Genomic DNA, 23,767 nt, shown 5'->3' with positions numbered 1-23,767 from the left:
AAATGGGTAGGAGTAAAGACCAAAGCCACTTTGACAACAGCCAAATACCTGAGTGCTCCTCGTCAGCACCATAGAGTATGTGTCAAGAGTATGGATGGGTACCGGTACCTGACATAAACGGTAGTAACCAGACCGAAAAGCAGCGCACATTTCGTTGCTTTATTTCGGTGCTTTATTTCGGTGCTTTTTTTTTTTTTTTCCTGAGATGTCATACACTTTGAATTCTAGCCAATCATTTTACCTTTCCAAGGATAGTAGGCGGGCCCAGGTACGTACGTTCTTTTAGAGCAGAGCTACAGATTAAAAATGCCCAAGGCAAAGCAGTCAAAGTCTGGCTGTACTTCACAGCAAAAGATGCAAACTCAGCAGCCTGCAACAAGTGCTTTAAGCTGATACTGTGCAGAGGAGGTAACACCTCGAATCTGATGAAACACCTGGCAACGGGTTTTTTTAAAGCCGAGAAATGCACCGTATTTGATAGCTTGCTGCAAGAGCTCACACCGAGCACACCTACTGCGGGTGTGGTGCCTGTTATCAGACGCAACATCACCCAAGAACCCGAAGAGGAGAGTCCTGGCCCCTAGCCCTGCCAGTGTAGCAGAAATGATGACGGATGATGATGGCAACAGCAGCCGTTCTTCTCTGGGTGAGTCGCTTAATGTTGTCCGTGTGTAATTTACGTTGAGTAGGCTAACCACGTTATTAAATTAATGCACGTAAGGTGAACTATTTATACAGTAAAACATGATTGAATTGCGAAAGAATTGAGAGATTGGTCTTAATAAGACCACAGCAGTCCTTAGGATACAAGTGAAGAACATAAACTCCTTATTTATATGGAGACAGGGAGCAATGATAATTTAACATTTAACAGTAGTGATTTGGGACAGAAAGATATTTTCTGCTAAGAAATCATTAGAATCATCATATATATACTTTACCATATTTAACCTAAATTTAGCTCGAGGGGAGCAGTAATGAGAAGCTGTCCAACTACTAGAGCGAGATGACTAATGATTGCTGAATTGACTGACAAATAACAAGGATGACTCTTAAGACTACTTAAGATGGACTATACACCAATTGAAATGAGATTCCCATCTACTGGGATCTATGATCTAATGATTTTAGGGTTTTCAGTCACCAGGATAGGATGGAACATACTGACTGGACTGCATTGTCCAGCGACTAAATAAAGTCAACCAAAACTAAATCTTCAGTTCTGACAGCCGTTTTCTGCTAATACTCTCCACTGACCTTTCCTTTAATTAAGATGTGCTCATAAACGACAACAATCTGTTGTTTAATAATATAATGACATTCCCAATAGCTCTTGGTTCAGTTACAGCAAAGAGTCCTGCAAACTGCTCTATTTTGAGGCTTAATGTCTACTTGGATACTTGTGCCTCTGTTGCTTTAACAAACGCTCTTTTTATCTGCTCTGTTATAATACTCTGATTGCATTTGATTGATTTCTTTCAAAGCAAGCATTGATTGCGTTTGCCTCTCGTGCTCACTGTATGTCATGAAAGATGCCTGGAACTCTCCAGGATGTGCACTGCGTCATGTTGTTTCTGATGAATTGATGGATTTATTTTACGCTATCCCCTCCGTAGCTCTTACCAAACTGCCACTTTCCATGATTCTTGTATTTGTCTTGTTTTTTGCCTTGCCGGGTATTCCATGGTTGCATCTGATTATTGCTGTCATTATAGTTGTTGTTCTGCTTTCTCTCTAGCTGTGTTTTATCATGATTCCCCCTACAGACACTCAGACCGACATTAGCAGCACATTAAAAAACACATAATCTTTATTAATTTCAATGAGGCTTCGCCATTGGTGCAGTAGGAGTGCTGCTGCAGGGGGCTCAGGCTCAAAAGAGCAGAGCAGTCTGGGTAGGTTTACCCTAGCTCTACTTCTGCCCTGTGCAGAGCAATATCAGGCAATGCAAAACAATGGCCTTTCAACTACATACAAACAATAATTACAGGAATACATTTAGCATGTAACCTAAAACCGAGTAAATGATTGGTGCTTTATCACCCTTTCAATCTTTGTGTCTACTAAGCTACCAACTTCCAGATTTGCTTTTCTTTCTATTCTGTGCCCTGGAGCAATACATTCACACCACACACCCCTTGTGTAATTCTGCCAGAGGGCTATTGTTGGCCTCAATGAGCTCAAACAGGAGGTCATTATGCATCCTGTAAGACTGCCAACAATGAATTATATTCTTAACCAAATCACATGACTAATACATATATGCAGACTAGGGGTGCAAAAGTACATGTGTTCATTCCAAATTGTTCACTGTGATGTTTGGTTTCCTCCCTGTTAGCCAAACTCCTAGAAGCCTATTTACTTTGGCAGCCCTACAACAAAGCAAAATTGTTGTCCATTGGCCCTAACATTTTTCACATTTTTCAGGCAAAAATGGCAAACATTATCTAGTTTCAGTTCCACATTGGTGATTTCTTCTTCTGGTTCTTTGTGTGACTGTTGATAACATAAAATAATGCACACATGCACTCTAGGCAGTAAATTTTCTTGGATATGTGTAACAGGCACAATCTGATGTTGTTCCTAGACCATCATAATAATGTTTATAAAAGGATCAACAGTGCAACTGAACAGTTACGTTGTCGGAGCATTCAGTTAGCATTAGCCAAGAAGTTAGCTAATGCATTTTTAAACTATCACTAGCAAACCAACATGACTAAAATTAATTTGGGTAACATCACTATGATGATGCAGGAACAACACCAACACATGGGTGCATGTAGTGAGTGGGTGCCATGTTTAGTCAGTTGAACCTTCAAAGCTAGGTCTTCACAGACAGAGAAAACAACCCTTCAGTTGTGCTGATGGCTCAAATGGTTAATTTTAGTTCATCTTGAATATCTTAAAGAACAAATGCAACATATTCATGCTACCAACTAGCACTGTGATTTAGCAGAGGACCTTGTGTATAAGGCAGTGCAGTGCCTACGATCAGTAGCGCAGAAACACAATGGGGCGTGATTGGACACAACAGTTGGAGCACGGGACCTTTATTGTTGTCTGCATCCCCCATGGCCTCTGTGTTACACTGTTGTTGAAGAGGGGGAGGAGGCTACATCACCTGTTGTCAATGCCCCCCAACCCCCAGTCTAACCCCTCACCCTTTGGCTTTTGTCTCTCGGAACACACACGCGCACACACACTCAATGGTCTAATTAATTCATGGTTATCCTCTAGAGAAGTGTTTGGCTAGTGGGTCTAGCTCAACGACCAGCAGACGGTGGGATCATACAGAGGGGGTTAAGCTGACGGCTTCACTCCGGCCATCTGATCCCCCCTTTCTAAGATCAGAATAACCACCAGCTCTGTGCTCCGCAAGGCCGAGACCTACAATCCCATTAGTGAAGCATGAATACACCTCTGAGGTCACACAAATACACACACACACGCAAACACAAAGAGGATGGGTCTGTTATCTCTGAGCAACTGAGAGTTCTGCTGCTGCAGAGTTTAGTAGGAGTGGTGATGGTAGTGTCACTCTGTTAGTGCGGTGAATAAAAACAAACACAAACCTTTCCATGGTAAGTATGTAGGTATAGTAAAGGATATTGACCCTGAAGTCCTCATGGAGACTCATCCACTGAAAATCATATTTTTCATATCAGGCAGCTGGTGGAGAACATTACCATGCTGCTGTGGATGCAAGCAAAAATGCTGGGAGGTCTGAATGTGAGACTCAGCAAGCAAATTCTTTGCTAATGAGAGGACTGCTTACTAATGCTATGAGCAACCAATTATGGAGAAGTTACAAGCATCACACTTATTTAACTGCTGAAGATTTCCAGCTCAATTTTAGATATCAGCACATGTCAATAACCTCTCTTTGAAAGACATCTAAGACATAATGATATGATAACATCAGCTGATTCAAATAGAGTAACAGCTTTAAAAGGCTAACTGAAAAATCTGAAAGGTTATTAACAGTGTAAAAGAAGCTTAAGTCTATTAGTAATGCAGCCTCCACACACAGGCATTTGAGTATTCTTTGGTCGATGTGGCAAGAAAATGACGAGCGCTGAATGGGGGATAAGATACAATTTCAGAAATCATTGACTATTATGTGACAAGAAAATGACTTTTTTGTCAGCATTTATAGTTGGACTGCAAACAGATGTCCAATGGAACAGGAGATCTTGGCCCAGACATCTGCTGATATACTGGAAGGCCTGAAACATTGGCTGTTACTCAAAGATACTGAGTCATCAGCTGATAGTCAGTAGGTTTCCAAATTATGCTAGCTTCCACCAGCCTTGTTTCATCTTTAATCACTTGAAGATTATGTTGTTATGTTATGTTTTTATACCTTCTTTAAGTGGAAAGCACACTAAAATGTGATTCAGCAACAACAGCAGCTTTATTTAAATGTCCATTTTCATTCTGGTGTTAACAGCACTGACCTCAGCCTCTGTTTACACTTGCCTGGCTGCGGTATGAGTGCGGGTCAATGGCCACTTAGCCATACATATACAGAGTGCATAAATCCACGGATCAGCACGGCTGTACTACACTGTTTGTGACACAGCCTCAACAGAACTCCTATCACGTCCCATATGGCTTCAAACCACCGGGGTTACCAGCAGAGATACAGATCAGTTCTAGGACGGCACAGGCAGCGTGGAGAGTGAATGCTCTTTTAAGAAAGCCACACCACTTTTCTGTCCTGCACTCCTAACTTCCCTAAACCCACCAAAACCCTTTCTCATTTCCAGATTCATAAACCTTGAAATCCATTTTTCTGCACAGGGGTCACAGTGATCAAAGCCAGTATGACAGGTGTGTGTACACACACACTGCGGTTTTTCTGTGTGCGTGTGTGTGTGAGAGAGAGAGAGAGAGAGAGAGAGAGAGAGAGAGAGAGAGAGAGAGAGAGAGAGAGAGAGCTGGAAAAGGAAAGCAGCATCCAGCTGGTAACAGTGCAGTTCAGCTGTTTCTCCCACACTGACACTACTGTAGAGGATTACACAGGGTGAGAAAGTTGGCCTGGACTATAGGTACAAAGACTTACACATGTTTACACACACACACACATGAAATTCACAAAAAAGAACGAGGAAGACAATTTTATCATGTCTCCACCTGTTCACTCCCTAAAATTCTCAAGACAGCTGCATCTGTGAAGGTTAACCTCAAAATGACCTTAGATCAAAGGGTGTGAGTTGGTTTGGGGGGCAATAAAAGTCTCAGAGTTTACTACAGTCAGCTTTATTTGAAGTTCCTTTGACTCCGCCCCAAGCACGTTGGAAAAAGCGCCATTTCCCCTTGCCGGTTGGTGTGAATATTCATGAGCAATAAAGCCAGGCAGAGTAGCAGGCATAATAAAAATGTCAGAGTTGTAAAGCACTCAAAGTAAAAAGCCGCCAAGAGCTCGGGCAAGTCACTCTGAATGTCAAATCTCCGCCCAGGGGTCTCTGGCCCGTTAGGACTATTGTGCTGACTAGCTTCCAACAGACGTGCCATACAAGTTTGTATGGCACATTTTCAGAATCGAAGGATCCTTTTTAGCTTGCAAAATCGGATAGGATTGGGGTGAAAAACACAATTTGGGCGGATATACTAGAGATGGAGGATGTGCTCTTAAAGCAGGGCAGTGCTACACACAGGCTGGGACTACTGCTAAATAACAGCTACACAAACAGCACAAAGTGAAAGAAATTGTGCAGTAATTCTGTTGGTATGACTACTCCCTTTTGTTCCAGCATTTTTTTAAAAGCTCTCAAATGTATTATGTAGCAACACATCATCTGATGCAAAATATTTTTTTAAATGTAGAATTACTTTCAGCTGCTAGCAACATCACCTGTGAGGTTTAGCTACATCTGCTGATACTTCAAAAGACTAACAGTTCTTGGATCCAGCATCCATTCATCAAATGTGTCATTAATAAATGCAAACTAAGTCGGCAACTAAGTAGAACCATCCTTAATGAGGTATTGAGTGTGTAATTAGCATGGAATAAATGCTTGCAAAAGAACAATGGTCTGTTTACTGCTGTGAAAAAATGATTAAACACAATTGTACCTGCAAAAAACTTGTGAAAAGAAAAGAAAGGAAGAAAGTTATTTAACTTCTTCTGAATAACTATGTTTATTAAGGGTTCATAAATTCAACTAAAACTTCCTAATTTTAGCTCTCATCATCATTTGTAAAATTCCATTCCAAAACCTTGGAGTGATGCTGACCCATAAAATTTTTTCTATGGCACACATAGATATCTTTTTATTTGGAATACTACTCTTTGTATTCACACAACTTCACTAATAAGACATATGTGGTGATTTTTTTTGCCTTGTACTTTATATTGTAATTGGGTTTATTTTAACCCAAAGGCTCCCCCCCCCCCCCTAAACCTAACCAAGCAGTTTTTTTAATAGTCAACAGGTAATCTGTGGGAAAAAAATAATCCTACATGGAAATGCCAAAAGCCATAGTCCTTGGCTCCAGACCGAATCAGCCTCCATGTAAAAATGCCCAAATTCACAGCATTAAAAAGATTTTTATGGATTGGTACAAAATGTTTTTTCTCTCTACAGACACCTCCACCTTTCATAACAACTACACAGTGGACGAACACATTTGAATACTCCTAAGGTTTAAAGTTTAAAGTGAGCTTTGGTCGTTAGCTGTCTAGAAGGATTAACTCACTTGTATGTACCTCTCTGGCATGCTTGTGGTGTCGGTGCTTTCTGGGGCTATTGTAATGGAATTACTTGAAAAATATTGTGGTTCATTATAACATTATAGATGTTCTCTGTCACTGAGGAACCGATAAACATTTTAGAGCCATCTTTTTAAGCCTGAACAGCTCTTTCATCTTCAAAAGAAGATTACTGGTGAAGTATCCATAACTTCCAAGCTACAGCTAAGCTGAGGGAGTGTTGCTTCAATTCTACATGAAAGAACGTCTGGTAGAAACATATCTACTTTTTGCTTCTGTCACTTTTGGTGTATACATAAAGAACATTAAGGGACTAACATGTGATATAAATCTTTTCAAAATAAAGCAGTTCCAGGCATGTTTGTCAGCGCTGGGAAATTCTGCCAGTTTATCCATACTGCAGCACACTGGCTGTCATCACCCTGCCTGCTTCTCAGCTTACAGCAGATGGTCCGTGAGGGGTTAAACCTCCTGAACCTTCCACCCTTCCCGCTGTGTTGGCTTTCACCTCAGTACCAAATATACACACCAATACACAATGCAGCTCTCTCTCAGTTTGCCCTCAGTGCTTCCAAGTCACCGGCTGGGGAGCAAAGTGACACCATGCCACCAAGTGCCATCTTGCGCCTTTTTGGTGCCATGCTGAGCCCCCCAGGCAGCTCCAGGCAGGCTTATGTGCCTCTGGCCTCATCTCAGGCCCCATTGGTGCTGTGCAGAGGGGCCTGGAAGGAGCTGGCACTGGCCTGGCTTTGGCTTTGGCAACTGTTTGTTCTATACAACCTCCGTCTCTGTCTCTCTCTGGGGGCGATACTCCAAAAGTGTGTCTGTGTGCTGGCATGAAGACACAAGTAAAAATACATCGGTTTTCCCTCTACCAACATGGATTAGGGATGCCAATCTGTGAAAGCAACCGCTGTGTGCCAAGTTATGTCCATGTACATGTGTGTGTCTGCAGGCAGCTGTGCACAATGTCACCTCATGACACCACAGTATTAATGGAGGAAGCTGGATATACAGAAACAGGACTGATCAGCTAGTGGCACTGCAGGCTGAAATCACACTGGTGTTATAGATAAACCCTTGTGACCCTCCACCACCTCACAGAGACTGAGTGTTAGATTTTGTTGATGTGGGCCTACAAAGAAGATTAAACTCTCTGGTAACCTTTAACAGCTGTCAGATATATGGTAAGGGTGCTGGAAAACATAAAAACATTTGGTTAAGCGCTATGCTAATGTGATGAATGAAGAAAAGCAGGAGGAGCATCTTTGCATGTCTTAAGAAGAGCTTAAAACTAGCACAGCACAAAGAAAGAGTTGAGGAAAACACTGGGGATTATTCATGTGGAGCGAGAAATGTAAGGCCTCTGTCGCTGATTCATTCCTTTCCACTTTTTGAAAAGTGAAAAGTGATTCACAACACCTCCACCTACTCTACCTGTCCAGGTTTCCACATACAGCTTACACTTCAAAAAACACCCCGCAGCTGATGTTGATACTGAAACAGAGCGAGACCAAAGTGAAAGGTAATTCTTCACGCTACTTGAGGAACGCTTTAGTCGGGGTGACGGACACACTCTGCAGATCCCAGCTGCTTATGGAGGATGTAGAATGATTCATGGGCCGTTCTTCTGTTGAGGTGAACGGGGGGAATTCAGTCTTATTATTAACTTTGTGGGGAGAGCATTTCAAGAAAATATGAGACCTGGCTGCAAAGTGTTGCACAAGAAGCTAGGGCTTTGCTAGTTTTTAGTGGGGATCAGGGTTTGTTTGACCATATTCAGCTGCTTTCCGTTAGTGCAACAAGAGATGGTTATAGTTTTAAAGGGAGGTCGATACTAGGAGAAGCCTGAGTGAGGGGGATTAGAGGAAATGTGAATCTGCAACAGCTGCTGGAGGCAGGTTTGTCTAAATGAGCAGATTAAGAAAGATATCAGAGTAGAGCCTATCACTGTCACAACAATGATTCTGCTCATTATAGATGTCATCTGACAAGTCATATTATATGTCTACACAGAGAGAGCAATTAACTAGTCCCCAACTATGTTTGTATTATAAACTGACAGGATTTCTTGAAATTACCTGCTGGCGCTGTCAAAATAAACTTTTACTTTATAATGATTTTCTAAAACTAAAGGAAATAAGAGACTCTAGCAGCAAAGATTTAATTGGCTCTGCCCAATCTCACTGCTAACAGGAAGCATGGTTATGGGGAAAAAAATCAAGAGGTGTTTGTTGGAAACCCATCTGACAGGAGAATGTTGTATTTTAAGGATCGAACATCTGCTAGTGAGAAGCTGCCAACTAACAGTGGCCTTTGGTCCCCTCCCTGCGAGACAGTTTTTCAGCTTTCCTGTCCAGTGGCGACAACTGTTATCTCTGTTGTCGGAGCTAGCTGTCATCTATCTACATTAACAGGCCTGGTCACAGAGGCCTGGGCAGTGGAGGCTGGAGAGAAGGGTGAGTGGGCCATTTGTGGCGGGGTGGGCTCCGGGTAAAGCTGCCAGGAGATCTGACACCAAGGTCAGGGGTGGTGTCTTAAGTTAACTCAGCCAAGTGAAAGCGATGATAAGAGAGCAGAGTGTTTTGAAGTTTACTCGGCACACCTCTGCTTTTAAAACGCAGCTAATATTATTTTTCGTTGAGTTTTATCTGTGATTTAGTTCATTACTGAAATTACATGATATTTGACACTTGTTATGTGGACTGCTTTTCTCAATATACACCATATTCTTTTGTTTCTTGTTGCCTCTGCTGCTTAGTATTTTGCCGAACCAGCAAAGCCCCTCTGCTGTGGAACCAGCTCCCAGTTTGGATTCAAGAGAGAGAGGGCATTCCCTACTTTTAAGTTAGACTTTAAAGGGCTGGAACCTGTGATGCTATAGGCTCAGGCAGCTGGGTGACTTCTCATGAGGCACTCTTTTTTTCTGTCTTCCCTCACCTCCCAGCCAACAGATCACAACAGATGGTTGCCCCTCCCTGAGCCTGGTTTTGTCTGTTAATGCCGAGTTTGTCCTCCCCACCATCGCCCAGTGCTGCTCATAAGGAACCATCCTTTTTCTCGTGCTATAGGCTTTTTAATTTATAATACAAGCATAAAACACTGAGATCACGGTTGCTGTGAACCCACGCTAAAACACACACACACTCACACAAGCTCCACAACTGAGCCTTATAGCAAAAACATCAAAGACACTTACTTGCCACTTCCAGCGATGCATTGCGACTGACTGCTTCACCCAAGTAGTTGCGTGCCACACACACATACACACCCTCATCAGGTTTGCTTCGCCTTCCATGTACAATTCGCAGAAAGAAGAGGGAGCCGCTGGGTAATAGCATCCTGTGGGACCGAGGGTCCTCTCGATCAGTCTCGACCCGCTCTCCGTCTTTGTACCATTCCACCATCGGGGTCGGACGCCCCTCAGCCTTACAGTTGAGGGTAGCTGGCTCCCCCTTGGACACAATTAAATCAGAGGGGTGCTCTACAATCCGAGGGGCGGCATCCTCTAATCTGGGTCGGGATCCTGGTGGGAAAAAGACACCACAGAGGAGGGACGAGTTAAAGACTACATTTGTGGTGCATGTTTTATTGTGATACAGCCAATGTCATTTGACATATCACGTCATGAGGAACACAGCATCTGCTTAGTCATTAATGCCAAATTATACAAAAACCTCATTTTAAGGCACTGAACTGAGTATAAGCCAAAGTTTGTACGATGGGAATACCGTAAAACTACATTGCTCACAGACTACGGATGTGAAGAACATGGTTACAAAAGCATACCAGTGGAAAGAATCGCACCTAACGAGCCTAAAAGTCCTCAGCCTTTTTTTTCCTTTTTATATATTGGCCACTACACACAAAAGGCAAGTGGGCGGCAAAACTTGTAAAAACACACTCAGCTCGCCTATTTCCAAACCTCTTGAGCTGGACTGCAGCTGAACTCGTCATTTTATCACCAACAACACGACTGTGTGAAATGAGCACATAATGTTACATTTCAAGTATAACTCGAGAGGACGTGTGAAATTACATGCTCTAAATTCAGCATCTATAAAACTAAAAGCAAATCCTCGAGCCGTGGATGAGAAGCATGAAGGCAGTAAATGCGCAGGAACCACTCTGATCTCAAGCCGATGAGAAAGTAGGCTGACTGAACTGTGCACATACTAAGATACTGAACACGTATAATCAGCTCTGTACTTTACTTTCAAAGAATGCTTTGCTGAATTGTCTCGACAGGTGTTTGGGGTTCAGGTTTGTGCTAATCTGTCCAAATGTATTGAATTCTTGTTCAGAGCTCTGCAAGTGTTCTCTTTCTCTTCTGAAAATTGGATTGAAAGACAGAAGCAGAGAGAGATTAAAGTAGGGTAACTCCCCCAGGTTCTTCTACCACCTCCAAATGTTGCTCTCCTTCGCCCAATAATCAACCTCGCTCCAGAAAAAGTTGGGACAACTAGTAAATCCATATTTTTTTCACAATGAAACATAGAAAACACGTCAAATATGTAAACCGAGACACTTTAAAAGCACAATAAATGCTGAAAGGTTTATGGAAGTTTAGGATCAACATATGCACCCATCTATACCGCATACTGTGTCTATTACAACACCATGGCATCGTGCTGAAATGCCCTGCCTGCAGTCCAGACCTCTCACCAGTTGAAAACATTTAGCACATCATGATGTGATCTGATAACAGACAAGAACAGGACAACATTCCAGCAGCTGGTCTTCTCAGTCCCCAGACTTTCACAGACTGTTGTTCAAGTGTGGATGCTGTTCCTATCAAATTCAAAGTCACACTGTTTTTCTCTGTTTAAACATTTGACGTGTTTTTGTGTTTGAATTGAATCCAAATCATTACATTCTGTGTTTTTTGTTTTTTACATTTTAGACGATGCCTGATTTTATTTTTTTTTTAGAATCAGAGTTGCAAATGATAGCATGAGGGTTGTGCTGTAACGTTAGAAAAGCAATAACATAAACTCAAAAACCACGAGGCACAAGTGAAACATCACCCTGGAGAGCAAACAAAAGCAAGAGAAGAGGAGGTGCATCATCGTCTGTGTTTTTCAGACGCTTGTGGGATTCATGAGTGTATTTCTGATTTGTCTTGCCTCACCACTATACTACCAAGCCATGCTGTTTTGTAAATTATAAGAGTGCTGCAATGCTTAGCAATATCCTAATGTTGAGCAGTGTTGTCTTTTTAGAACATTCACAGCAGGAGATTAGCCTGAGCGCTGTGCATTTAACAGGAAAACAGAAAACATGAATTGCTGTTTATTTTTTAGGAGCGCTGCAGCTGAGCTCCAGACTGTAGTTTTATTCCACACCACTGAAGCCATGATTGTTCAAATAAGACTTAAATAGGTTTTGTCTAAATTGCTTTCAATCATGAAAGCTTGTGTAAATTTGCATGTAAAGAAGACTGAAAACAAAAAGAAGACAGAGCTACAAGTGAGCAGATAGTGACACTGTTGCATTTGGACAAATCTTTAACCTAGGAGGTGATCAGCTCCCTGTGCTTATCCTCTAATATTGAGAGATAGCTTAAAACGTGCCTGCAGCATAGGAAAGTTGTAGACTGTATGCTGCAGGGTGACAGAAAAGAAAGACAGCTACAATAGTTCATCCCACAGGTGCATGGATAAAAGGAAGTTCAAAGGTTAAGACTTTCCTGATAACGTCTGATAAGAAAAGCAGTCAAAATTCTCGCCTTCAAAGCGACAAATCCTCAAGAAGGTTTTGGGGGATTAAAAACTCCACTTAAGTGCTTCCTGCCGATGGGATATAGAGTACCATATGACAGTCTTGCTCTCGATGAAATTACATTCAAAGAGATAGGAAGCTCAGGATAGGAGGAAAATGTGCTAAAGCTTTGAAGTTGCTTTTAGTTAGAATCAAATAGAAGCTGGAAAGCATGCACTGAAAGCACGACACAAGATAAGGATACACCTAAAATTACATTTAAAACATTGTTATTTGTTATCTTGCATCAAACATTACCACTTTCTTCACATTTCAGTTGACTAAAATGTTTTTACAGTTTTCGTTTTTTGATGACTTTGAACTGGGGCTGAAAGTGGTTGTAATTTAATTCAAGAATTCATGATAGTTTAATTTATACAAACTATTCCCCAAAAAAGCACCTTGTGATGGAAAATATAAGCCTGAACTTGCACTGATCAAATTTAGAATCAGCGCTGTCGTTTTCTTTGAAAACCCAAATGGAATTCTACGCTGCAGCACTACCAGAGAAAACTTTTGATGTGAAGGATTTCTAAAAATGAATCAAATAAAGTAATATTGTTAAAAGGTTGCTCTTCTGTCAAATGCTAACAGAAAACAGTTGTCATTTGGTTAAGTGCTCTCTGACCTCCCTCAAGGCCTCTGAGCTGTAGACTGTTCATCTAATAGCTTTAAGGTAGTAGCATCGTGGCTGAGCTGAGCCTGTCTGATCGGGGATATCTGGAAGAGAGGAAGGGGGGTGTCTGTTGTGAGAACTCAGCAGGGCACAGCCTTTAAGAGCTGACTCATAAATTTTACAGTAAAAGCTGGTTGGAATAAGTCATGTGGAAATGTAAAGCAAAGGCTTTTAAGGAGGACGAGACCATCATGTGCGACTGAGCTAAATATTATCAAGAGAACGTCCAAGTTGCAACCACTGAAGACCAACTCTTGACAGATAATATGCCTGCTATCCACAGCAAAGCAAGCTTGGAGAAATGAACTCTCTCCCACTGTAGGAATATGTGGCATGTCACACAGAAAACTACAGCTCCACTGAAAGGATGACAGCAAACTGTCACTGCACCTGAGAAATCTTCAACAAGTATTATGGGAAAATGTCATTTTCTCAGCGTATACAATACCCACATTGATTCTGACGTAGATATGATGTTACAGAAAGGCAAAATGGTTACAGATCAACATAACAGAAAATGACTATACTGCTATGCATACAAGGATATTTGAATTTCTAAGGCAAGCAGCACTGCTCAGCTACTGAGCTCAAAGTGAGCGTAGACGTACGGTATGTAACGGATAAGGGCAAGGCTGGAAAAGATGAACTCCAATCAGGTTAAATGGACAGTTTGGAGTCTCGACAGTCTGACTGCTTGTCTTGAGAAGACTTTCTAATAGGAACGTCTGGGCCCTCTAAGGACCTATTAGCTCCCGTCCATCGTGTAATACAGCAGGATGGCAGCAACTCTCAATGATACATGTGAGATAATAAAGCCACAGGGATGCTCTAGGAGTCTATCCTGTGAGAACTGCAGTCTGGTTAACAAAGAGTGAAGAAAAGATGCAATACTGTCTAAATTATCAAATCAAAAACAGATACTGTGTGAGAGTTCCTGTTTAGATCCTGTTGCGAAAATTGTTTTTATTTCCTAATTAAAAAACTGGACAAAGAAATACAAGAAATGCAATATGAAACTTTCTGCAGCTTTGCAGTCACCACATCCCATCTACAGGAGAAACTTCAAGACATTCTCATCACGGCTAAAGAACAGGACTATTGGCAATAATGAATTATGTAACGCTGTACAATGTAAGGATAAAGGCTGTGCAGTGTTGTTTTGTTACACTGCTGAATGAAGGGTAAATTTAGACAAAGGGTAAATTCTTGGGAGTAACCAAGGAAAAGTCAACAAATTAACATGTGGATATAATCTAAGTGCAAAATCTCAGGCTCCTTAATGTCATCCTCTCCAAAAACATGTATGGGCAACAGTTCATCAGTAGTAACATTTCTGGCAGACTGAGAATTGCAGATTGAGCCCAACCAATACATTAGTGGGGGCAATATATAAGATATCAGCTATTTGCTGATATACTAGCCTCAGCACATAAAGAAGAGACAAGAGAAACACCTTATAAGCACGTTAGAAGGGTTGATAATGCAGTCTGTTCCCCAGAGGGCAAAGCAACTAAGTACAGTAAGTTATTAATTCACTTGTTGTGACTTGTAAATAACTACACTTGACAAATGATTTGAGTGTCTAAAAGATTCAGATCAAGTTTTTAACTCACCAAACGTTCAGGTCAGTGTTGATCCTACATCTGTATCAGCTGACACTAATCTAGACCAACCAGACTTTCTAATATTTCCAATTATTGTTATCTTTACTTCACTTTCTGCAAATATCTCTCAAAACTATGTCTGAAAAATATCTTTAATTGAACTGTTTCTGATGCATGAACTGTAATCTCTCATCTATGAGGGGAACCCCCCACCAACACCCCACCCTCACTGCATCTACAAACTCATTAGCCTATAGTGATAATGCTGGCAGGGCTGTGATCAATCGCGGCTTCTGGTAAACCTAGTGGAGTTTTTCTTTTTCAGGTTTAATCAACTACAAATGTGCTACAGGTGTGCTGTCTATCTGCATTGTTACTACATCACAGTAATTCAAAGAGCAGATAGTTGGACATCTTTACCATAAAAATTAAAAGTAAAATAAATGGAAATAAATAAATCAGATCTAATTTTTTTTACATGTCAGTATGTTAACATATATGCGATTATGTATTTTGAAATTTTAGGAAACCTGTTGCATTTGAATTTGCCTGCCACTTAAAAATGTTACTCCCTTTACGTTCGCTTCTCTTCTGTAGCACTAGCTATACTGAAGCACCACAACCAGAACATCTCTGGATTGTTGATGAGTGGGTACAGTAAATGATATGCAAGTAAATGTACAGTAAATGATTTCTTAAACCTCCTACGTCTATAGGATTCTCTTTTATGTGTTATTGTTCCTTAAAAATTGGATTTGAATTGGACTGGAAGGTGGACAATGATGTAGAATATTAACTCTCCTCAAATGTGCTAAACACAAAGTAGCAAGTCTGTTTTGAAAATGTGAGCAGAAAATAAGGATAACTTTCTCAAAGTGTAGTAAGTAAAAATCAAATGAATTCAGTCGCCTCGAGGCGCTTAAATAAATCCTCAAGTGCAGGTACCAAAAAATAAAACACTTAAGTGCAGTATTTGTACTTCAGTAATTCCCACCCCTGCTTATATACTTACAGACAGTTAAGTCTGTAAGTATTTATGTCCTTCCATAACAGCCTTTCTTCAGCTGTAAAGTGGGATGATACAGTAACTTGATTCTTACTTGGTGTAACTACAAAGGTGCTTATTCCAGGAAATAATTCGTCCTATTCAGCATGAAATTTCACTTCTTACCTGATGAATCTGAAGCACCAGACTCAAAATCCAAGAGCTCAGCCCAGAAAGCACTCTGTGTTTAGAATATTTGGTAAATGGTAAATGGCCTGTATTTGTATAGCGCTTTACTAGTCCCTAAGGACCCCAAAGCGCTTTACACATCCAGTCATCCACCCATTCACGCACACATTCACACACTGGTGATGGCAGCTACATTGTAGCCACAGCCACCCTGGGGCGCACTGACAGAGGCGAGGCTGCCGGACACTGGCGCCACCGGGCCCTCTGACTACCACCAGTAGGCAACGGGTTTATATATATTTAAATATATATATCCTGAAACATCAGTAGAAATGCAGAAACTTTCAAACATCTTCAATGATTTTCACAAACAGGGGGAGTTAATTAAACCCGTGAGGGTGACGGAGAAATAGCGAGGACAGTGAGTTCACAAAACAAATGAAAAACTGGGAAGAAAACAGCCGAGGGGAGCACCAACCACCACTGCAATGTCCTTTCTGTAATGGAGCCAGAAAAAGTATCGAGCTAGAACTTTGTCTCATCTAGTACAAGAATAAATGTCTTGGTGTGTCCTGTGCTTTTAAAAGGAGTACAAAAGAAAAATCACAGATATCTACAGTTGATTCCGAGCCCCAGTCCTGCCTTATTGCACAACAAACACAAGAGACCTTTCATCATTTACTTCTTCTTAAATGATAAAAAAAATCAGAACACCCAGTAACCCGGGATCTGTCCAAATGGTACAAGACTGGGGCTGATGATTGATCTGCATTTGATCACCGCACCACTGGCGTCTTCCAAGACATAAAGTAGAAAGATATCTATTCTGTATCTTTCAAGAACACCTGGACAATTAATTGAAAATGAATCAAAGCTAATTCAGAACCTCTAATTGTGCTCTAAAGTGATTTTGATTTGAAGGCACATCACCCATTGCTGACAGCATTTTCCAAACACAGATGGCACAGTGATGGTCAGACTCATGCAGCAAATCCAAGAAGGGTCCTCATTTTGTCTGATATTTGTACAAGGCTCAATCTTGAGGTCAACACAAATCTTGCGCTGCAGCCATAAGTACAAGCTGTCTCCAGCATGCAGCCCACCCCTGAGCAAACCACAGCGACTCACAGAAGGTTTCAGCGCATTAGTGGAGCGTGAATCCAGTCCACTAGTCAAATTATAGGACACACAGAAAACAAATATTATATTATGGAAAACCATGTAAGGAGCTCTGAAACGCTCTTTACTTAGTTTGTCAAAGAAAATTCTCACTAAGAAGAATCTTCGCAATTAATAATTGATTTATTTCTGGTTTGCAAGTTAAAAGAATCTAAACTATGAATAAAAACTAGAGCAACAAGCTGAAATCATGAAATTTAGAACATTTCTATGTGCAAAAGTATAATAAATAACACAATAAATAAATTAAAAAAGGATCAAAATATGTGATAACTGAACTTCTACCAATGGCCCGATCACCTCACTTGTATCTGTAAATTTCATATTATAAAGTGCTGTGAAAATGCAGCAAGGAAGTTAGGTATAAAAGTTCTATTGAAATACATAACAACACTGTGTATGTATCAGAAACGTTTGGTTGACGATGGCCTTGGAGGGAAAAGGACATAAAACGTGGACGGCACTCCAGCCCAGCGAGTCTTCCAAACCAGACAGGCTGAGAAATGCCTTTCATTTCAATGTGAAGGACTTGAAAATAAATCAGAATACTGCAATACATCAAACACTGCATTCCTTATCGCTCTGTGGTGATTTGTGGTAAAGAAGACAGATTAACCCAGGCTCTTCCTTAGCAAGTCAAATTAAGCCTAAGATGAGCTAACCCTCACACTGCGCTCAAGATAACCGACCTTCCCTCCAGAGTCTGCTCCTTCTGGTTAGAAAAAGTCTCTTTCTGTTGAAATAAAAGTACTCTGACTGGCTAACAGGGGGAGTGTAATAATCTTTAAAGAGGGAACAGTGGAGTGAAGAAGATGCTGTAATTCCTTTTCCTCTCCTATTTTTCTTTGTAAAGATTTCTTGTTTTACAGTTCCTCCACCTTCTATTTACTGAAGCTGCAGGAAGTGATTTGGAAATGTGTATTCAAAGTTAAACTGGCAGCAGCGAACGAGGCAAGCTGCAGTTTTTTCCTCCAGCTTTGTACTCTTTAACCCTCTGGGGAACATAAAATGAAGTACTTGCATGACAATACAAAGTGGCTTTAACTGAGCCCGTGTTGATGCTAAGCATCTAAAGAGTGGGGTCAACTTTGGAAAAGGAACTTCTGTGTTTTTTATACTGTCTCTGCTGAGGTCGTGAACAGTTTGGTGGGAAAGGGGCCGAAGCTGCTTCGTCCTGCTCCTTTCTTTGAAAAGCAGGGATCATGGAAATGTGAGTGAGAATGGCCCTGTGAGTATAGCCTCTTCCTCTGGTGAAGAACCTGTATGAGCTGGATGTTCGTGCACGCTGACCAGGCAGAAGCTTGAGAGCAAAGTGCATTTTCTGCTCCAACAGGAAGAAAGCATTTTCCCACTAAAAATGTTCCTGGTGGTACAAGATTCCTGAGAGACTAGAAAGTTGATTAAGCTTTGATTTACTTCCACCTACAGAAACAAGACTGAAGGGCTGTGAAATGTCTTAAAAATTGACATTTCTACTGTTTACTTTGAAACATACTTCAACAAGACCCCACCTGACATTTTGGTATGAATGATCATAATAATGTGGGGGATGTTTCAGCTAAACTATTCTTTCCAGCCCAGCATCCTTCAAGTTATCACAGACCTTGTCAGTTGGAGCTCCAGCAGCCCGATGGTAACAAGCATCGATTTTGTTTTCTGCTCACTCCACCAAAGCGGTTTCAAGCTTTGAAAGAAGAAGAGAACAGCAACTGTATTTGGTGACTGAACTCCCACACTTCATCCCATTTCACTGTAAGTGCTCTTTGTGATGAGCGCAGAGCGGGGGTAGGTGGGTGGGAAATATAAGCATGGAGATAGTTAGTGGATGGTTTGGCTCCAGAAAGGCTGTATGATGATGGCACGATTGTTCATTATCTCTAATTATCTGTCCATTAGTGATCGCTGACGAAGGTGCAGTCTCTCAGTCGTGTCAAAGAGGAAATCCTCGAGGGGACTCCAAGACAGGAACAAGGCTGGTTGTGGGTGGCCAAACACATCAGTGAGGAAATGCCACTGGTTTCCTGTCCCACAACAGTATATTTCAAGATTAGCCCCTATTGGATGTGTGTCCCCTTATACAAACAGACACAAATGTGCAGGCTGGCTGCTATCTCTCTGAAAACACACATCACACCACATCGTATTTTGAGGGAGGAAAGGGTCGAGACAACGACTTCCTGAAGAGGATCCACGACATCACTAACATGACAAAAATAAACTACGGTGCGTGGTTTTATTTTGTTTTACTGACTCTTAGCTTGCTAGTCAAACATGAAATAATCTACATGGAGAGTGCCTGTATTATTAAAAAACAGCTCATGAGACCATGATAGCAATTAGCTCAATCATATATGATACACATTTCCAAGACCCTTTATTTAAGTGGTAAGATGCAGCCTTGACATACTGTTGAGGACATTTCAAGTAACACTGGTCCTGATGTATTGTTACATTATGTCAGACGATTTTGTTTTATTTCATTATATATTTTTTGTTTATCTGAACACATACGTGTGTGTGTGTATATCTACATATATATTCGTATCTGTAAATGAAAATATATGTAGTGTGTATATATTGTTTTTTGTTTTATATGTCTGAAACAAATAAAGATACAATACAATACAATACAATGTATCATTAAGTCATGAAGTGAAAAGCTGTAAAGAGCAAGAGCTGGATTAACATCCAGCTGCTGTCACTTCTATAAGTGCTACAAATTCAAAAGGTTTTTGAGGTGAAGGTAAGGTGCCTATTAAAGAAATCAGTCAATTAGTCATAGCTATCAATCACCCACCAGGGCAAACAAACAGCCATAGAGACACTCAAAGTCCTCCTATCCCCAACTCGATGTGTGTATCGACACCGTCGTCAGAAAAAAAAGTTGTCCCTGTCAGTTTTTTACCTTGCCATTAAATCATCAACAGTAGCTGTCAGTTTCTGGCTACTACGGCATCACCTTGACACATCCGTGTAGAAAATAATCCATTATCAGGTGGCTTTTTCTCATGCAGAGCTTTTGAGTGCCAGACTCACAAATATATCCACAGCACTGAGTTACTGCTCTGACAGCTGTGGCAGTACCCACGGGCTTTTTCTTTGACTCTCCAGCAGTCAGAGTTATGTCACTGCTTCAAACATCGGCAGATAACATAAACAGGATAAACATGAAATCTGACTGGCTGCTTCACCAGTCAGATTTCATGATGACCTCACCCTTTATTAGACAGATAGTCAGACACTGAAGCGATAAAAGGATGAGGAGTGTAAGTGTTTGTAAGAACAATGCAAACACTGCTTACCCATATGGAAAAGAAATAGTAAAAACTTATAAAAGACTTGCATAAGATGTGGCCTACTTCATATAGTGAATCATATAAGGCTTACAGTGGGGCAAAAAAGTATTTAGTCAGCCACCGATTGTGCAAGTTCCCCCACTTAAAATGATGACAGAGGTCAGTAATTTGCACCAGAGGTACACTTCAACTGTGAGAGACAGAATGTGAAAAAAAAAAATCCATGAATTCACATGGTAGGATTTGTAAAGAATTTATTCGTAAATTAGGGTGGAAAATAAGTATTTGGTCACCTCAAACAAGGAAAATCTCTGGCTCTCACAGACCTGTAACGTCTTCTGTAAGAAGCTTTTCTGTCCCCCACTCGTTACCTGTATGAATGGCACCTGTTTGAACTCATCATCTGTATAAAAGACACCTGTCCACAGCCTCAAACAGTCAGACTCCAAACTCCGCCATGGCCAAGACCAAAGAGCTTTCGAAGGACACCAGGAAAAGTATTGTAGACCTGCACCAGACTGGGAAGAGTGAATCTACAATAGGCAAGCAGCTTGGTGTGAAAAAATCAACTGTGGGAGCAATCATCAGAAAATGGAAGACATACAAGACCACTGATAATCTCCCTCGATCTGGGGCTCCACGCAAGATCTCATCCCGTGGGGTCAAAATGATCATGAGAACGGTGAGCAAAGATCCCAGAACCACACGGGGGGACCTGGTGAATGACCTGCAGAGAGCTGGGACCAAAGTAACAAAGGTCACCATCAGTAACACACTACAACGGCAGGGAATCAAATCCCGCAGTGCCAGACGTGTTCTGCTGCTGAAGCCAGTGCATGTCCAGGCCCGTCTGAAGTTTGCCAGAGAGCACATGGATGATACAGCAGAGGATTGGGAGAATGTCATGTGGTCAGATGAAACCAAAGTAGAACTTTTTGGTATAAACTCAACTCGTCGTGTTTGGAGGAAGAAGAATACTGAGTTGCATCCCAAGAACACCATACCTACTGTGAAGCATGGGGGTGGAAACATCATGCTATGGGGCTGTTTTTCTGCCAAGGGGACAGGACGACTGATCCGTGTTAAGGACAGAATGAATGGGGCCATGTATCGTGAGATTTTGAGCCAAAACCTCCTTCCATCAGTGAGAACTTTGAAGATGAAACGAGGCTGGGTCTTCCAACATGACAATGATCCAAAACACACCGCCCGGGCAACAAAGGAGTGGCTCCGTAAGAAGCATTTGAAAGTCCTGGAGTGGCCTAGCCAGTCTCCAGACCTCAACCCCATAGAAAATCTGTGGCGGGAGTTGAAAGTCCGTGTTGCTCGGCGACAGCCCCAAAACATCACTGCTCTCGAGAAGATCTGCATGGAGGAATGGGCCAAAATACCAGCTACTGTGTGTGCAAACCTGGTAAAGACCTATAGTAAACGTTTGACCTCTGTTATTGCCAACAAAGGTTATGTTACAAAGTATTGAGTTGTATTTTTGTTATTGACCAAATACTTATTTTCCACCCTGATTTACGAATAAATTCTTTACAAATCCTACCATGTGGATTCATGGATTTTTTTTTCACATTCTGTCTCTCACAGTTGAAGTGTACCTCTGGTGCAAATTACTGAACTCTGTCATCGTTTTAAGTGGGGGAACTTGCACAATCGATGGCTGACTAAATACTTTTTTGCCCCACTGTATATGATTTACTCATGAAAGTGGCCACTTTCATATATTGTTTTAGTAAGTATCCAAAACATACAAGTTTCATTTATATAATTTTTCTAGGGATCTTATATCTGTTTTCACTCTTGTATGCTTTTCATACAAGTTTCACACAAGACAGATACAAACTTTATAAGATTTATATATATCTTTTCCATATGGGTAATCATCCAGGTAAGCAAATCCCATTAAGTTGAATGTGTTCATATGGGAGAAATGTTTTGTCACTCATCCAAGTAACTGAAGGTCAGCACCACTGACTAGCAATGGGCTGTGCGCTCAGATTTGTGTCTCACTGCCAGCCTGAATGCAATTCGCACAAACAGTTATTATATTTAAGGGAGAATTATTTTTTCACAGAGGGCAGGTAGGTTTGGATAACATATTTCCCTTTTTAAGTGAAATGATTATTCAAAAACTGTACTTGAGATATCTTTGTCTGAAATCTAATGTTAGGGGTAATCCATCTGTCTGCAGCCCAAGGCTGGAAGCTTAGGTATACTGTGTTGGGCCCTAAAGGCAGTTGCACTTGAGACCTTCAAGGAGTAGGGAGTGCTACGGTAACTTGGCCTGCCAGCACCCGCTGCTAAATAGAGATGAGTTTAAGTCCTTTCCCTTGATGCCTGATGAAGAAGGAGCTCAGTGTTTGTTGATTTTGGCTCGCTGTGGTAGGAACATGCAGCATAGATAATAAGCAGTGCCATTAAGAGAGGGAGCGCAAGCCTTAGTTTGCAGATGAACGAGCAAAAACACCCCACTGACATGTTTACAAAGTGCTTTTATTTATTTACTACAGCCCAGTACACAAATAACTTGTTATTAATGCATCATGAGGTGCAGTCAATCTGATGTGTAATGGATATTTGTGACTGTGAAATTCTATTATCATGGGTACGCATAATAAGCGGCTGTTCAACGACTAGCATACGCAAATTCACCTCATGTTTTTTTTAGCATTACTTATTATTCATTTCTAGAACTGGTTGACCAGCAGCTTGAAAAAAAAGCAAAACTACTCAAATAAGATTCAGAAAGTGGATGGATGATTAACGCTGCTGATTCTGAGGTAACAGGAGGAGGAGTTTTAGTTCCTTGCCCCGATTTCGAGTGTTATTTTTCAACCGGCGCAAGTTATGATCTTCTTGTAGCTTGAATGCTACACTGTGCCTCATTTCAGTGCATCATGCTTGAATGTATTGACAGCCTAATTGATCTGTGCAGAACAGATGGGCAGGCAGGTGGGGGGAGGAGGAAGGTACGCTCACTGTGCGAGTGCATGTTTGTTCTCGGAAATGACTACAAAGCTTTTTGTGTCTTTTTTCTTTCTGCAGAAAAAGGAATGTTGTCAATATTCCAAAAGCAAAAACAAAATGAGCTACTGCATATTGGAGCGCTGTTAGGAGCCATTCCAGTCGGCAGTGATGACTGTAACATAAAAATAACAAAGTAAATCTAGGTTTACAATGTGGAGTGCAGCTGGTAAAAGTCTCGCGCTGGGCTTCCATCTGAATAGCCACCTAAATGGAACGGTGCTATCTCATTTTTGAAACACTGTACTGGTTACTGACTGCCAACAGAATTCACAAGAACTGTTTTGTATCAGTGTCCATTAGTACGTCCATGGGTTTGTGCAAAAAGCA

General features: G+C 41.2%; 1 protein-coding gene across 6 annotated transcripts in view; it reads right to left on the bottom strand.

Annotated features, from left to right (window-relative positions):
• Positions 1 to 23,767, bottom strand: part of robo3 (roundabout, axon guidance receptor, homolog 3 (Drosophila)) — a 164,545-nt gene that overhangs the window by 63,841 nt on the left and 76,937 nt on the right. For all 6 annotated transcript variants that reach the window (XM_080306989.1, XM_080306990.1, XM_080306988.1 and 3 more), the window contains exon 2: positions 9,915 to 10,241. In XM_080306989.1, the coding sequence (XP_080163115.1) occupies positions 9,915 to 10,241 (327 nt within the window). The remainder of the gene's footprint in view (positions 1 to 9,914; positions 10,242 to 23,767) is intronic.

This window comes from Astatotilapia calliptera, chromosome 10 (genome assembly GCF_964374335.1).
Source record: "Astatotilapia calliptera chromosome 10, fAstCal68.1, whole genome shotgun sequence".
In the NCBI taxonomy this organism is placed as follows: Eukaryota; Metazoa; Chordata; class Actinopteri; order Cichliformes; family Cichlidae; genus Astatotilapia; species Astatotilapia calliptera.
The sequence above is the reverse complement of the archived record's forward strand: the minus strand, read 5'-3'. Positions and strand labels throughout refer to the sequence as shown.